We start from the raw sequence: 16,133 nt of genomic DNA on the forward strand, positions 1-16,133 counted from the left end.
ATAATGCTCTCTGAAAACGCTCGGTTATTTTTGTTTTTAATCAGTTATAAATACACGGTAAGTATGGACAATGCTATGGTGTTATGCACATTGCTCATCAGCGTCTTTCGATGTCGCACACCCATTCACGAAGTAAAATTATGCACTAGTTTTAGAATTTGTGATCTTTAACATAATTTCTAGCAAAATTGAATCTGTAGGGTACACATGTAATTGTTTTGATTAACTACATTCTGTGCATTATATTTTAATTTTTCCCTATATGAAAATTGCAATAAAAGTACCAGCATTTATATATACTGACACGCAAAAGAGTACAACCCAAATTCAACGTCAATTGTGTTTAATATTGATAATGTATTGCTCGCAGTTATTAATTGCATGATATCATAGACATTCCCAAACAAATGACGGTTGATTGTATTCGGTCACACTACAAGTTCTCGTGTCCGCGAGACATCAATACACACCCTGAATAGCACATGCAAGGATACACACGACAGCATTTCATGCGGCTCAGACCTGTTTCTTATTCCCGTATCACAATTGGAATCACATTTCAACCTCAGTTCCTTTATATAAAGTTTTGGGTGTACAAGTCTCGATGTAGGAATAATAATATTATTCAATTCCAGTCCCAATAGCACTGGCCCTCTTCCCAACACTACTATATAAAAACTAATCATCTCCAACTTGTATACTCAATATACATTATAGGCTGTACTATGAAGAAAATCCATGTACACTGTAGTTATTTCTAATTTATTTGAAAACTCCGTTCAACCCATCAGAACTTACATGTAATAGTATAATAAAACACAATGTAGAACCTTATAATACATACATGTAGTCATGTCCCAGTACAGTGACATATACACCACCCCTTTCTTCATTCACCACAATTCCAGGTTCCTGCTGCTATAACGTATTCCCTGCTGAATGAAGACTATCGAACTGTATATATTCCTGAAGCTTCTCCTCTATCATCCCTGCATCCTTCACACTTGCTGCTAATCTCCCTGCTACAATATCTGACTCTACTAGAGATGGCAGCCTACTGTAATACTCGGCACTTCCTTCCCCTAACCTTTCAATAGGGATGCTTACTCCTCCTAGGCACCTGATCCCACCTCTGGTATATCCAAGGGTCCGTATTTGCCCAACTCTCTATTTTGTATTGCTTATAGGAGTTATGAGATTGATCACTGTTCGTTATCTTCGCCCTTCAATGTAAAACTTATACGGTACCAATTATGATGCACCTGATGCACATTTCGACAAATAATATCTCATTATCATTCACTAAACCAGACATAGCCAAAGCCACCACACAATCTGCCTTGAAACTATGTGATGTCTCCTCCTCATCCATACTCATGTTCCTTAAATATACTGGCAACCTATCATATACTACTGACTGTCACAGGCTGATCAAAAACCTGTGCATCCTCTACAACAATTCTAAAGAGGTTTAAAGAGCCATAAGAGAGATCAATGCCCAAATTCCTACACCTCGACACAAACTGTTGTAACCCTAGTAGAGGACAGATATTCTCCTCAGCACACCTCTTAACAACAAACATATTGCTCCTCCTTTTAGCTCTTCTAAGTGTCTTATCAAAGGATTAATTAACACACAACCTGAATAATCTTTGAACCACTTTACCTCTTCGGTACCCAAATTTGCAAGATATCATGCCCTATCCCCAGCAAAAAACTAACTTAAACCAAATCTGGTCTTGTAACAAGACATATTTTCCTTCACTGATACAGAACCGAAACTTAGTTGACTCTTAATATAACCTGCAATGGTCCTAACGTTAGTTATAAAAATACTTTTAGCCTGTTGAGGTACCAAATGAGCCCTTGCCTGTTCCTCTTATGCCAGTTTTAAATATTCTTTCACTACATGCATTTCAAAATTAAGGATTATCTCCCTCATACATAGCTCTTATCCCTAGACGAATTTGACTCCACTTTTTTGGCACGCTGTTTTTGGCTATGATAGCTCTAAAATATCATTGTTATTTCGGATTTCAAACATTTCGGTTGAGCATTACTGAAGAGACATTATTTGTCGAAATGCGCATCTGGTGCATCAAAATTGGTACCGTATAAGTTTTACATTATGACCCCTGGGTCGAGGCCTGTGCTGGTGGACTGTTAGTCCCCGAGGGTCTCTACATCCCAGTAGCTAAGTACTTCGTTACTAGCTTGAAAATACGGATGTATATTTAATTGCTGTTATAAAATTTAGAAATTCATTTCAAAATTAAGGATTATCTCCCTTATGCATAGCTCTTATCCCTAGACGAATTTGACTCCAATTTTGGCACGCTGTTTTTGGCTATGATAGCTCTAAAATTTCATTGTTATTTCGGATTTCAATCATTTCGGTTGAGCATCACTGAAGAGACATTATTTGTCGAAATGCGCATCTGGTGCATCAAAATTGGTACCGTATAAGTTTTACATGTGATGTAGCTGGAATCCCTGAACGAAGCACCCCATTCCAATATCTTCAAAATCCCATCTTCTCATACATATATTCAACAATCTATTGCTTATCAAAGATATAGTGCGTCACGCCAGACGGAATGGACAACTACACTCAAATACTCCCCACATTCTATCCTATGAACCTGACTCTTACCAATCTGATCCTTCCATACCAAAACTCTCCTGCTGTCATCAGGTGTACCACTTATAATCTCCTGACCTGACACTGTCGCTATGAATTCAGTGATAACCCTTCTTAAACACCTTTTTTCTCTTAGAATCCAGTGACGACGACCTCCTGGCATCTAACTCCTTCAACCTGCCATCGAAGATTTGAACATCAACAGATATACCTTGTACCTGGAAAAATATCAAACACGTTTATTTCTTTAAAAATGTCCATCTGAAAGTAAGCAATACCCATTTCAATACCTTGTTTTCAAGAGCATACTCTTTCGTTGTAGGAACCCGGATAATACCTTTCCCCCAGGCAACCTAACACAACACTAGATATTTTACAACTTTCAATAAGAGGTCACCATACGGGCACCGGCTATATACATGGAGGTACACAGGAATTTGTTGTTCCTTCAACAACGACAACACCGGAAATATCATACCAAATTGAGGAAGTGCATAAGGATTAGTCTCCTGTGCAAGATCTTGAGCAAACACATCAACCCCTGCTGTAAGAGGCATCCGACAAAGTGTAGAATGCCGCAACAACTCTCTCCTGACCCCTTATTGCATTTTAATCAGAGGCCATCAAATCAATTGTATGGGGACCAAATGCTTTTTCAACTAAGCCTATGCCTGCCCATTCAGCATAGTCAGCATAATTAATACTCCTTGAAGGTACATCAGCCTCATTCAACGTTGTGGCAACATTCGGTAAATGCTATACAAAATTAATTGTAAAGTCAAAGACAAAATATTCTTTGTAATACAATTCTTTGCACTATCTTTACCCCCTTGATTCTACCAAACTCTAAGTACAGCCATATTATCAGCCATATGCACTCTAGATCCAGCTATACTCTGCTCAAGAGCCAACATTACTTTATAAACAACACCTGCTTCTTTCAAATGCATTATCTCTCTAAAAATCACTAACCTCAAACCTATTCCCACGCTGTTCTACAACTCCTTCGTGCTTATATAAGGATACATCAGAGGATAAGACAACCTGCCTATGACTCCCTCCTCCACCGACAACATCCCTTTCAGGAATCCAGAAAAAAGTCAATACTCTAATTCTTTCCGCAGCTCATCAGTCAAACACACAAGCTTACTACCCTTCACAGACCTAGAGTTAGTCAACTTAACCTCCCCACAAAACAACTTTCAGCCTGGAACTGCCAAGCCCATAAATACACACTTGCAAGCAAATCGCTGAAGTGTCTTCCCTTGAACGCAGAATACACTCTCAAAGCTGCAAATTTCTGCTTCTTGCACTCTGGCAAAATATAAACCTGCCTGCAAGAATCTACCAATAAACCCAGAAACTTGAAACATTTTGATGGGACAAAAGAACACTTCTTTAGAGTCAAAGTATATTCAACCTTATCAATACCTCTACAAAAATATATGCAACCCTCTACCAATGGGTCGATTGCCCCTGAAACATTTGCAATTGCTAATCTATCATCAATGCACTGCAGTGTTACTAATGGCGGGCTCCGAATATAAACGTCACTACCATGCTAAATGAAAGGTGAAGATAACGAACAGTGATCAATATCATGGTGAAACTCCTATAAATAATACAAAATAGAAGAGAGTTGACCAAACACGGACCCCAGGATATACCAGAGGTGGGATCAGGTGCCTAGGAGGAGTAAGCATCCTCTGTCGACCGGTCACACCCACCGCGAGCCCTACATCGTGATCAGGTATAAGGTAATGCCTTAAACCCAAAAGGGATAGCTGTATATAGCATAACATCACCACCATCTTGCAGCCCAAAATATATCCGACAATGATGTGATAATCGTATATGATGGCATCTAGAATTCTCCCGATTGCAATAACGCCTTATCCCCAAACAGCCTATTATCATCCCTCAAGGTCTCGAGCTGAAAGTGGAGATTCCTCATCCAGAGATTTAAATATTTATCATCATGACACAATCGGTTTGGTTGGCTCAATCATTGTCAAAGGCATTAAAAAATGGGACATATCACACTCACCATCCTACCCAGAACTCTTACCGCACCCCAACGAATTTTCTCATACAAAATCCCAGATATCAAATCATAATTTTTACATATAGGAGAGTTGGGGAAAATAGAACTTGGAGGCCAGTCAGATTCATGTGGATTTCCACGAAAATTTCCTTCATTTATTCCACTCCAGGTGCCCAGGAGGAGTAAGTATCTCCTATTGGCCGGTCCCACCCATCCTGAGCCATATATATTGAGTAATTAGTAGCCAAAATCATCATGTAAAGTACCGCTTAACAATTGGTATGCAACACGTCAGACAGCATTTATGAAATGCTGATTATATAGCGTTTAATGTAGTCTGGTGATGTCGGCACTACAAAATTTATTTATTGCTCATGAATCATCTTTTATTTACCTGATTATGAAATAAGTGCAATGCAAGGAAAACATCCGAGACTTTCCGAATAAATCATTCATCTTGCGATCAACGTTCACTTTGCACTCGCGTTTGTGCTCCGTTCGTATTCTGTGTTCGCTCATCTTTCACCAAATGGCGATCAGCGTTCACTCACCGTTCAAGTGGGAAAGTGGAACGTATCAGGGACTGTAAGTGGTTTCAATAAATAATTGAATTAATCGAGTGTCACTAGTCAATTTATGGAATTTGTGTAAAATAAGACTTGTTATTTCTTCGTGATTGAGGACTTGAAGATATTTATACCCATTACAATTTTTTGCACAAACACACTTCCGATTGTTACTTTCGGACCATCGCCGCAAATATAGTCGACACAAAACTTCAGACACCATTTCAGATTAGATATGGAACCTTAAGTTGTGCCTTTGTTTTCTGTTTTTCATGAAAGGTGAAGATAACGAACAGCGATCAATCTCATAACTCCCATGAGCAATCCAAAATAGAGAGTTGGGCAAACACGGACCCCTCGACACACCAGAGATGAGGTCAAGTGCATAGGAGGAGTAAATATCCCCTGTCGACCGGTCACACCCGCCGTGAGCCCTATATCTTGATCAGGTATACGGAGTTATCCGTAGTCAAGATCAGTGTGCCAAGAACGGTCTAACAATCGGTATGAAACACGTCAGATAGCATTTGACCCAATGATAAGTTGTAGTGGCAAACTAGATCGTTATAACGACCATAGAATTTGCAAAGAACTTACTTAAAACAAGACTGTTGAAACCCCTGCACCATGAACTTGTTTTTCAGTAGCCTGCTTCGATAAGCAGAACAAGCTCTTGTGTATCGAATGAGTTGAGAGATATAAACACCATATGCATGTGATAATGGTATATATTGCTACATAAATATGGGAAGTTGACGATGGAGGAGCTGAAATTATCCGGTTTGTCATAAAGTTGGGTGTATTAGTTTGCCGTTAATATCTACTTTCAATAAGATATCTAAGTAGGCAGGAGAAGTGGGCGACTCTGTGGTGTCTTTTATTTCGAGTTCACTGGGATATATCGAATCGACATATGAATGAAAATTATTATTGTTGATCGATAATAGGTCGTCGATATATCTAAATGTCGAATTGAAGGCCACAACAAGAGATTTTTCTTCTCGCGTATAATTTTTGAATAAATTCTGCTTAATAGGAACATAAAAACAGGTCAGCTAACAAAGGAACACAATTCGTGCCCATCGGAATTCCAACAGACTGTTGGAAGACCTGATCACCAAAGACTACGAAGATATTGTCAATGAGAAACTCCAGCATATTTTTTATTTCAACTTCAGAGTACTCGTGCGTGGAATCAAAGTGGTGTTTAACAAAGTAATTTTTTGGATGACTGATCACTAGATATGAATATTTCCGTTTTCCTTATTTGTCGAAGAAGCAACTGTCTATGATGTCAAAAAGTCTAGTCTTTGATTTATCGTGAGGAATGGTCGTTTAAAGTGTGAAAAGTGATATATTTTGATGTTGATTTGAGAAAAATTTTGAGATATCAAATTTACTAAAAGTTCTTTAGAATTTTGTTTTAGAATCCACATTTGATTTACACCATTTCTTGCATATGTAGTCGTACAGTACGTTTGAAGTTTCTCCTTCACAACTGTTAATATTTTCGTGAGGAGCAAAGATAGGGGCTTGGTAGAACACTTACTGGATCCAGCAATGTATCCAGTATACATGTACATGTAGGTTCGTTATCTTCGCCTTTCATGTAGGTACGGTAAGTCATATTCATCCGACTCATTGACTGGGATATCAAATGTGTGTAAAACTGAAGCACGGTCATATCACAACACAAATTGTATGGTACATGCGAGTTTTACAAGAAAATTCCAGAATATTAGTCCAATGTACCGGATGTACTTCTTGCAGAATTGTCCAAAAATTAAATTCATTTATCATTTTTCAGTATGCCGATTTTTGCTCACGGTTCAATGCATTTTCTTCAGTACTTTAACAATGATAGTTCAAGGAGAAATATGTTTAAGCTATTTTTAGACGGAATACCCCCTTCGTGTAACGAAAACGCTTCTAGTTTATATATGTTTACTGATAGAACTGTTACTAATACGTATTGCTCTTCAGCCTTGAGTTTTACAGATTCACATGCTCAATTTTTTCATAAAAGTGTTTTGTTAAAGAAATGTTGTATAGTTCATAAAAGTAGTCTACATTTTATATCTATACTTAAAATTTGAAAGATAGCAGCATTTGTGTGATGCATAAAATGAAATCAGTTCTTTGATTTTGTTTTGTTATCAACCTTTAAAAGCCTCGCAATATTCAACATTTCGATTTTTCATTTTCAAGAAATTTAGAATATATATATATCTAGTTTCACTGGAGCAGATCAAGCAATATTTCACGAATTCACGATATGACTTTTGACTTGTCTGGTATTCGAAGATTGATTGCGCGTGCAGTATGTGTTAAAAATATCACTGATTTACACCACTGATGAAAGGTTGTAGAATAAATTTATGTGTTTGAAATTTGAACAATGCATTGGCTTTCATAAACTAAGACAACTAATCTCTAGCATGTATTGTTAATTATCGTGTTAATATTTGCATACAACTTGCATAGTGCTTACACATTGTTAACCTTTTGTAGAAAAATCGCTATAAAAAAACCACTGCGCATTTTTAGAACGAGCATTTATGTACATACTAATTGATAGTAGCATGGTAATGAGTACAGGTGTTTCTTTTTTTATACACACTATGTTGTAATAGCGTTAAGTGAAGTTACCAACGTAATGGCGAAAAAATGTTCAAAAAACACATTGTCCGTGCCTTTTATTGATCTTGGGGGATCTAGAAGTCAACTTGATCAATTTTCTGTGTAATCAACATTAATTATCAACGTCATTTCGCCGGCTCAACAATAGGTCGAAGTGTTCTTCTGTCAACCAGAAAGTCGATGTTACTTTACATGTATATTTCGAAGAAGATTTCAAAATACTACAAACCACCGCGGTGGCCGAGAGGTGAGAGCGTTCGCCCCTCGGATCGAATCCCGGCCGCGACAGACCTAAATCATTAAAACAGGTAGTGACAGTTCCATCGCTCGGTCATCAGGTGTGAATGTCACGGGTCCTCGGAGATGACCTTAAAAACGGATGACCCGTATCACAGTAGGTAACCCTCACCGCTCAATGGCCGTAGGCGCCGAACATAGGCCTTTTGAAGCCCTTCACCGGTCTTGGTGACGTCTCCATATGAGTGAAAAATTCTCGAGCGAGACGTTAAGCAAGATACAATCAATCGATCAAAATATTACAATATCCATTTAAAACTATCAAATGAACTATAGTTCTTTGGTAACAAGAGTATGAGTAAAACTGATGGATGCTCCCCGAACTGCATCTAACCAATGAAATACTTCCAATGACGAATGACTCGTACAATGATCAATGGCTGTTGAAATGAATTTTTATTTTCATATATAAGGTATTATGTTGAGTGAGGTTGACCTTTTAGGCCAATATATGTTGAGTGATGTTGACCTTTTCAATATGACCTTGAGTGACCTCTGTCTGAAAGCCATTTGCCTATTACTTATTTGTGATATACATGTATATGTATGATCAATACCTGTTCAAAAACTGTTGAATTAAGGAACTTTTTTCTCATATAATGTATATCTTCTGATTGACCTTAACCTTTCCAAAAGATCAATAACTGTTGAAATGAAGGTTTATCATCTATAAGGTATATGTGAGTGACCTTCACCTTTAAAAATGACCATGAGTGACCTTGTATGAAAGCCATTTGCCTATTATTTATTTGTGTGATATACATGTATGAACAGTACCTGTTCAAAAACTATAGAAATAAGGAACTTCTTCATTATATAAGATATATGTTATGAGTGACCTTGAAGTTTCCAAAATTACCTTGAGTGGCCTCTGTCTGAGAGCCATTTGCATGTTACTTATTTGTGCGATATATGATCAAAACCTGCTGAAATAAGGAACTTTTTCTTTATACAAGGTATATGTTCTGAGTGACCTTTCCAAAAATGAGCTTGGTCCAAAGGTCCATGTCCTAAGGAATACTGTAAATGTATTACATTTGGCTGTGTATTCTATTTATCGCCTTTGGCGGAACGCAGCTTCCGCAAAATCAAGTACATCGCTAAATGCCATCCGTAAATCTAGATGTTTAAAGTAATTCAGGAATGCGCTAAATCAAATCTACGCTAACTTGTTGAAAAAATGATTTCCGCCAAATATCGTACACGCCAAATATAATACGTTTACAGTATTTCTGATAAATCATGATCAATTTCTGATGAAATTTTCAGAATATGAGAACCTTTATATTAAAAAAAACCCTGTTGAATTAAGGAACTTTGATAATTCTGAGTGAACTTGACTTTCCAAAAATGACCTTGAGAAACCTTGGTCCAATAGTCCTCGTCTCAAGGAATATTTGTGATCAATTATATCAATTTTTGATGAAAGGTTTAGGAGATATGAGCTCCGACAGATAGAAGGACAGACAGACACGACAACGCGAAAATTTTCAGGGAGTATAACAATGGGATAGACCTGAGAGGTGTTTATCTACCCCCTTTAAAACAACCTTCGAATTACAGGGCTACTTTTACTGCACACGATTTACATCTTATAAATCTGTAATTCTAAATAACCTCCTAATATTGAGTTTAAATAATTTCTAAAATATTTCCCACTACACTTGTGCAAAGACATACTTTCAAACATTTATCAAAGCCTTTCTCAAACTTAAAACTCGAACTTTCAGTAAAATTCCCCGGTGTTCGTAGCCGTTTACGTTACCGGTCAATTTGAACCCCGTTGATTAATTAAAATCTTTCGCTCTCTCGTTTTTGAAGTTGTTAGTTTTCAATTCCAATATTGCTTTAATAGATGTCTGAAAGTATGTCTTGATTCAAATGTAGTGGGAAAATTAGCTGCAGAACTGCAGCTCTCTGAACAAAATTGGGACAGATCAGAGAGATACAGATCTACCCCTTGTAAAGACCTTTTTTTCTAAAGGTAAAATTAGCTCTTGGTCATGAAAGTGCTACTAAAGCCGAGTTTGGTCCCTTACATTCCATTTCAAAAGCGGAGCGTCAAATCAAGAGTTGAACGCCGTGAAGTTAATTCAATCCTACATGTATGTGAATAATTATCATTTAACCGAACTGGGGTGATTTCATCCAAATTATTTCACTAAAATATTTTTGGGAATATTAGTTCACACAGAAATTAGAGTATAAATATGGAAATAAATCGGGTTTCGAATTGACTGGCTACCCAACATGGCTACGCCAAAAAAACGAAATCCTTTGAAGCTTTGAGTTTTTGGGTCATATGGGGCTTTAATGAATATTTGAAGGTATGTTTGGAGACAAGTATAGTAGGAGAATATGTTAAGAAATGAGACAGTGATACAAAAATGCAGCCTAAACCGTGCACATTTTTGTGCGCCGTAAATCGAATGTTTTTATAAGGGGTGGATCTGTAGCTCTCTGATCTGCCCCAGTGTTTTTCAGGTATAAGACCGGAATCGTGCGCAGAAATGGTTGCGCTGCAAATGGAAATGTCTACACGGAGCTGATAGTCTCTCCTATTAGAGGGCTATAATAGATAACTTGCATTAGGTACGTAGTGCCCTGATACGGCACGGGCCGTCTCGTTGTTACATACCGTACCGTATCAGGGTCCCCGTTCTGTATTTAGTGGGACCTTAAACGTTTGTTCGTTAGAACATTGGGATCGCCACAATTCAGTTAAGTATATGAACATATGTTAACCACGGTTGGAACATGTATGCTTCATGGCTATTTTGTTTGATAATAAATATGTCCACAGTATGTAAACACAAGTCATTCTTCACTATTTAGCATTCGTATTTCCCACGAGATGTATAAATGCATCTACAGTAATAAAGTTCATTGCCTTTGGCGTCACATCGCTGTCTAGGAAAACACATAATAGCTTGGCACAATGGATTTCTGAATTTGATTGACCCTTTCCTTTTGGCACTAATCTCCATGGCATCTTGATGCGCTCTTATTTTCGGTAAAGGCCGTCTCATTGCAAATGAATATCATAATATCACCTACAGTCGCATGAGCCAAAAAATAGAATGAAAAACACTCAGTATATAACATTTAATTATCAGATTGAACAGAAACACATTAGTACAGGAACAACTGATGAACATGGGCAACACATAACATAATAACGATAAGATATATAACATGGATCACAGATTATATGTATTTAGTAATTTGATATCTATGGAGCAAAATGCGGAATGTTGACATGCAATATATTACAAAGTTTGATATTTTGCTGTTTAATATAGGATACCCACAATACCCAGCGCTTCATGAATACATGAATACAGAAGACACCGCTGCATTTACCAAACATAACATTACTAGAGTTACTGAACAATAATGTACAGTTGCAGGAAATTCGATTATTTCCTTTTCCAAAGCTTTATCAATATAAAGCAATTCCCAAAACAAAGACCAACCAGAGATATCGACTTGCAAACTCTGTCCGGCTAGTCTCCTTTGGATCTTCTGAGTATAGCAGTAACAAATCACATGCCACCGTTGTGCTATAGAAGGTTGCCCACTAGGTGCTCAAGGAGCGTTAAGGACTGCCAAAGGTCTAAAATTGATTACCATCGTACTAATATGTACTTTCTATCTTCTTAACTCGAATACTAGTCGCAGAAATGAACGTAAATATCATCATTTGGTGATGTTAAGGCACAAATCCCGATATGTGAATACCAATAGGCTCTAAACCAGGCATTAGTTTTCGTCACCTATTGACGACCATTATCAGCGTCATCAGAAATAATGTGACATTCAGCAGACGACAGCGAGGACTAGAATTTTCCAATGTTTGATGATCTGATTTCGAACCGATTCCTAAAATTGGATGATAATGAATATAGTAGTGAAGAGTTTCAATTTTTTATATATATATAAAAACGATGCATTGTAAGATACCTTTAATTCTATGGTGTACATACCTTCACTGGGATTTCTTTTTTGCACACCTTTGTCAGCTGTCACACCAAAAAAAGAAACAAATTTTATATTCATAATATTTAGATAATGCAGCTAAAACTTTCAAAGTGTAGAAGTTTAAGTATAAACGTAAGAAAGAAAATTGAAGAAGACACGGTTTGCAGTCTGCTCCAGACCTACCATTGAGGACGTGTACATTGATGCTCTCTGTATCTTTGTCTGAGCTCCTACAGATGTAGGTCCCAGCATCGGTTTCCTCACTGCGTTCTACTGTCAGGGTACTGACCAGGGAGCGTCCCGGAACCTCTTGCTGGTATTTATAAATGTAGGTTCGGTGACGCCATTGCGGGGCGTTTTGACGGATTTTTTGTCCATCGTGAAACCAGTCGATGTCCTCTGGAGCCCTGACCGCACCTGTGGCATTGCAGGTGAGATTGATGTTGGAAAACTTGCTAACGTATACAGTGCCACTAATCGTTAGAGCTGAAATAAAACGAGATATACAAAATAAACGTATGTTTTGCAAAAGAAAGTTTGGGTATAAAAATAATATCATTCTATCAATAATTTGATTTTTTTTGTTATTGCAGCGCCCTTATGAAAGCATTTAAATGAAGATAAAATCAATTCTTTTGGATCTTACCAGGTTCAAACTCTGGATAAGTATCTACAATATGAGAATAGAAATTAACAGACACGTGATAGACCAACGCCCAAATGTTTAGTGTAACAAAATCACGGAGGCCATTAATCAGTTAATTACATTTGTATATTAATAGACAATGTAAAATTAAGTCTCTCATGTTCGAATTTGTTAATGATTTTCGGTATGAGAATTTTATGATAATTAATTTCGTATTAATTCCTTTGACTGACAGCTTGCTGTGACCAGCTGTAAATTAGCAAGTTCATATCAAAAACGCTAATTTCAAAGAAACGTATAATACAAGTAGATTAAATGTACGGAATTTACATAGGTGTAGTTATAATCCCAACAGTCTGTCTCAATAAAGTGAATATTTCAATACTTTCAAGTACAGAAAACCGCACACACCTAAGTGATTTTTTGTAGTATCTAATGAAAACTAGTATGTAACACAACATATGATATATAAAATAAAGAGTCGAATGATGAATAATTTACATCTGCTTTATATCGGTTGAAGAAAAACAAATAAACATGTCCTCGGTCGTTATTTGTGAGATTAATAGTAATAGATCAAGCAGTTTGAATCTCGTTTTAAGAACTTTAATATGCAAGTTTACAAATGGCGCACAGTTTTGGACAAGTGCCGATGTGCATAAATCACGAAGATTGCTCAAGACCAGACGTTCGGAATGCTATAACCCAAACTGAGAATATTTCCTTCATTTAGGGAGTCAGGGATATACGTACGGTGGCTGTATTTTGTCTATATCTTTTAATTTCTTAGTCTCAGCAAGAGTCAAAAGATGTAACATAAAGCTATGATATGGGATATATCATGTAGTGTGTACACAACAGTCTAATCGTACAATGCACATAATCCTACCATATTACTCACCCAGTACATTTAGCTGCACGCTATAATTATAGAACTTGGTGGAGCTAATTTGACATTCATATAAACCAGAATGTCTGGGCTGGGCATGCTTGATTATTAAATCAGTCTGAACTCGATCAAACTTGTGAAACCTGCTGACATCCACACTCATCTCCTCAATATCCGCGTACATCCTCTCTCCTATCGACAGAAAGTAATTGTCTGACTTTCTTCTCCAAACAACCTGAAATATGTGTTTGAATATTATTTGCGATAAAATTAAAACGATTCATTATAATCATAGTAGTGATATAAAGTATCTAAATTGCTGATTGATTTAATATTGTTTAACGTCTCTCTCGAGAATTTTTCACTCATATGGAGACGTCACCATTGCCAGAGAAGGGCTGCAAAATTTAGGCCTATGTTCGGTGCTTACGGCCTTTGAGCAGGGAGGCATCTTTATCGTACTGTATCTGCTGTGATACGGGGCCTCGGTTTTGCGGTATTTTTCGAAGGACCGATATATATATATATATATATATATATATATATATATATATATATGTGTTATAATTGTTTGTTTGTGCTTTATATTAAATATTCTATACAATTGCATCGAGAGATCCACTCTCCTTATAAAATATCTTAAACACTGAATGACACAGCGACTGTGTGAGATTGCATCAGTGTGTATAAGTAGCGCTTTAGGAGCACAACAAAACTTCCTTTTTTAGGGAAGTCGTTGTGGCCGAGTGGACTTACGCACTGGTTTGACAATCTTGCTAGGCGGTGGGTGCCGTACGTCGCTGGTTCGACCCCGGGCTGGGGCGAAAATTTACAGTACCTAGTTGTGATTATTTAGTGCTTTATATATTAATTAATTGATTATCACATGTATCGTTTAGATCCTAGGGGTAAACGTTAGGTTGGGTGTTATAATTGTTTGTTTGTGCTTTATATATATATATATATATACTACCGTCTCTCTCTCTCTCTCTCTCTCTCTCTCGAGAGAGAGAGAGAGAGAATTTTTCACTCATGTGGAGACGTCACCAAGACCGGTGAAGGGCTTCAAAAGGCCTTTCCTTTGCTCGGCGCTTACGGCCATTGAGCAGTAAGGGTTCTTTAGCGTGGCACACCTACTGTGACACGGGACATCCGTTTTTAAGATCATATTCGAGGACCCGTGACATTCATACCTGATGCCGAGCGTTTGGCGATGGAACTGGCACTATCTGTTTTAACGACTAAGGTTTGTCGCGGAAGGGATTCGAACCCCGGTCTTCCATATGTGGGGCGAACGCTCTAACCTCAAGACCAACCCTTTGACACCAAAAACGAGAGTATTGTAACAAGGAATGCACATATGAAATATGAGAGCCCTATAACTCATCATTCAAAAGTTACAAGCAAGGTTGAAGTTTCAGACAGACAAGGACAAACAACATACCCCCAACCCTGACTTTAGCCACAGGAGCATAAACAAAAACAACCTTTAAATCCACAAAACTAAGGTTCGTTTGCATTTTGATATGGTTTAGTGTAGGGCTAACCTTATAATTGATTTCTTGTATACTCTTATATAAACTTTGATCTATTGTAATTCCACCCTACACTGAACTGACCAAACTTGCATCTGCACTACCCGTAGGTGCTTGCATATGAATATGACTATCCATGGTCCTTCTGTCATTCCCTATATATTCCCATATAAAATTTGATCCCCCTTTGTGACCTTATCCTTCCCCCAGGGACCATGAGTTGAACAAAATTCAATGTACACTACCTGGGAATGTTTGCATATTAATATGAGTAATCTCGTTGTTTTTGAGAATAAGATTTTCCTATACATCCACATGTAAAACTTTGATCCCCTATTGTGGCCCCCACCCTACCCCTAGTGGGCCATGATTTGAGCAAACTTTAATCTACACTACATGCATGTCAGGAAGCTTAATGCTTTCATGTGAACTTTTCTAACACAGTGAATCTTGAGACGATTTGTAAAAGACACCACACTATTTTTTGCCTCTTTTAAAAAAAAAATTACCTCCCCATTGGAATGTTTTGAACAAATCCCCTTTACCCAAAGGGGGATTTGTTGTCATCACATTAATTATATAACTTTACCCAAGGATGATTTGTATTAAGTTTGATTTAAATTGACCCAGTCGTTCTTGAGAAAATTTTTAAAAGATGCCACAAAAGTTTTACTATATCTTAATTATCTCCACTTTCAAAAGGGTGTGGAACTTCATTTGACCACAGGGGTCATTCGGACTTGACCGCAAAAACCGAGGTCCCATGTCACAGTAGGTGTGCCACGATAAAGATCCCTCCCTGCTCAAACGCCGTAAGCGTCGAGCATAAACCTAAAATTTTGCAGCCCTTCACCAGCAATGTTGACGTCTCCACGAGTGAAAAATTCTCGAGCG

At 37.5% G+C, this 16,133-nt stretch overlaps 1 protein-coding gene and 2 pseudogenes across 10 annotated transcripts in view; all 3 read right to left on the bottom strand.

Annotated features, from left to right (window-relative positions):
* Positions 1–918: 918 nt before the first annotated feature.
* Positions 919–1,915, bottom strand: LOC125651157 (uncharacterized; annotated as a pseudogene).
* Positions 1,916–2,880: 965 nt separating this feature from the next.
* On the bottom strand, positions 2,881–5,389 carry LOC125651156 (uncharacterized; annotated as a pseudogene).
* A 5,889-nt stretch (positions 5,390–11,278) lies between these two features.
* Positions 11,279–16,133, bottom strand: part of LOC125652343 (uncharacterized) — a 61,955-nt gene continuing 57,100 nt past the window's right edge. For 7 of the 10 annotated variants that reach the window (XM_056164509.1, XM_056164511.1, XM_056164510.1 and 4 more), the window contains 5 exons: positions 13,717–13,939; positions 12,816–12,839; positions 12,351–12,655; positions 12,175–12,217; positions 11,279–12,070 (listed from right to left, as the gene is read on the bottom strand). In XM_056164509.1, coding sequence (XP_056020484.1) covers positions 11,961–12,070; positions 12,175–12,217; positions 12,351–12,655; positions 12,816–12,839; positions 13,717–13,939 — 705 coding nt within the window. In that variant the 3' untranslated portion in view covers positions 11,279–11,960. The remainder of the gene's footprint in view (positions 12,071–12,174; positions 12,218–12,350; positions 12,656–12,815; positions 12,840–13,716; positions 13,940–16,133) is intronic. The other 3 variants (XM_048881488.2, XM_056164516.1, XM_056164515.1) reach the window with 1 other exon arrangement.

The sequence above is a fragment of the Ostrea edulis genome, chromosome 5 (genome assembly GCF_947568905.1).
Source record: "Ostrea edulis chromosome 5, xbOstEdul1.1, whole genome shotgun sequence".
Lineage (NCBI taxonomy): Eukaryota > Metazoa > Mollusca > Bivalvia > Ostreida > Ostreidae > Ostrea > Ostrea edulis.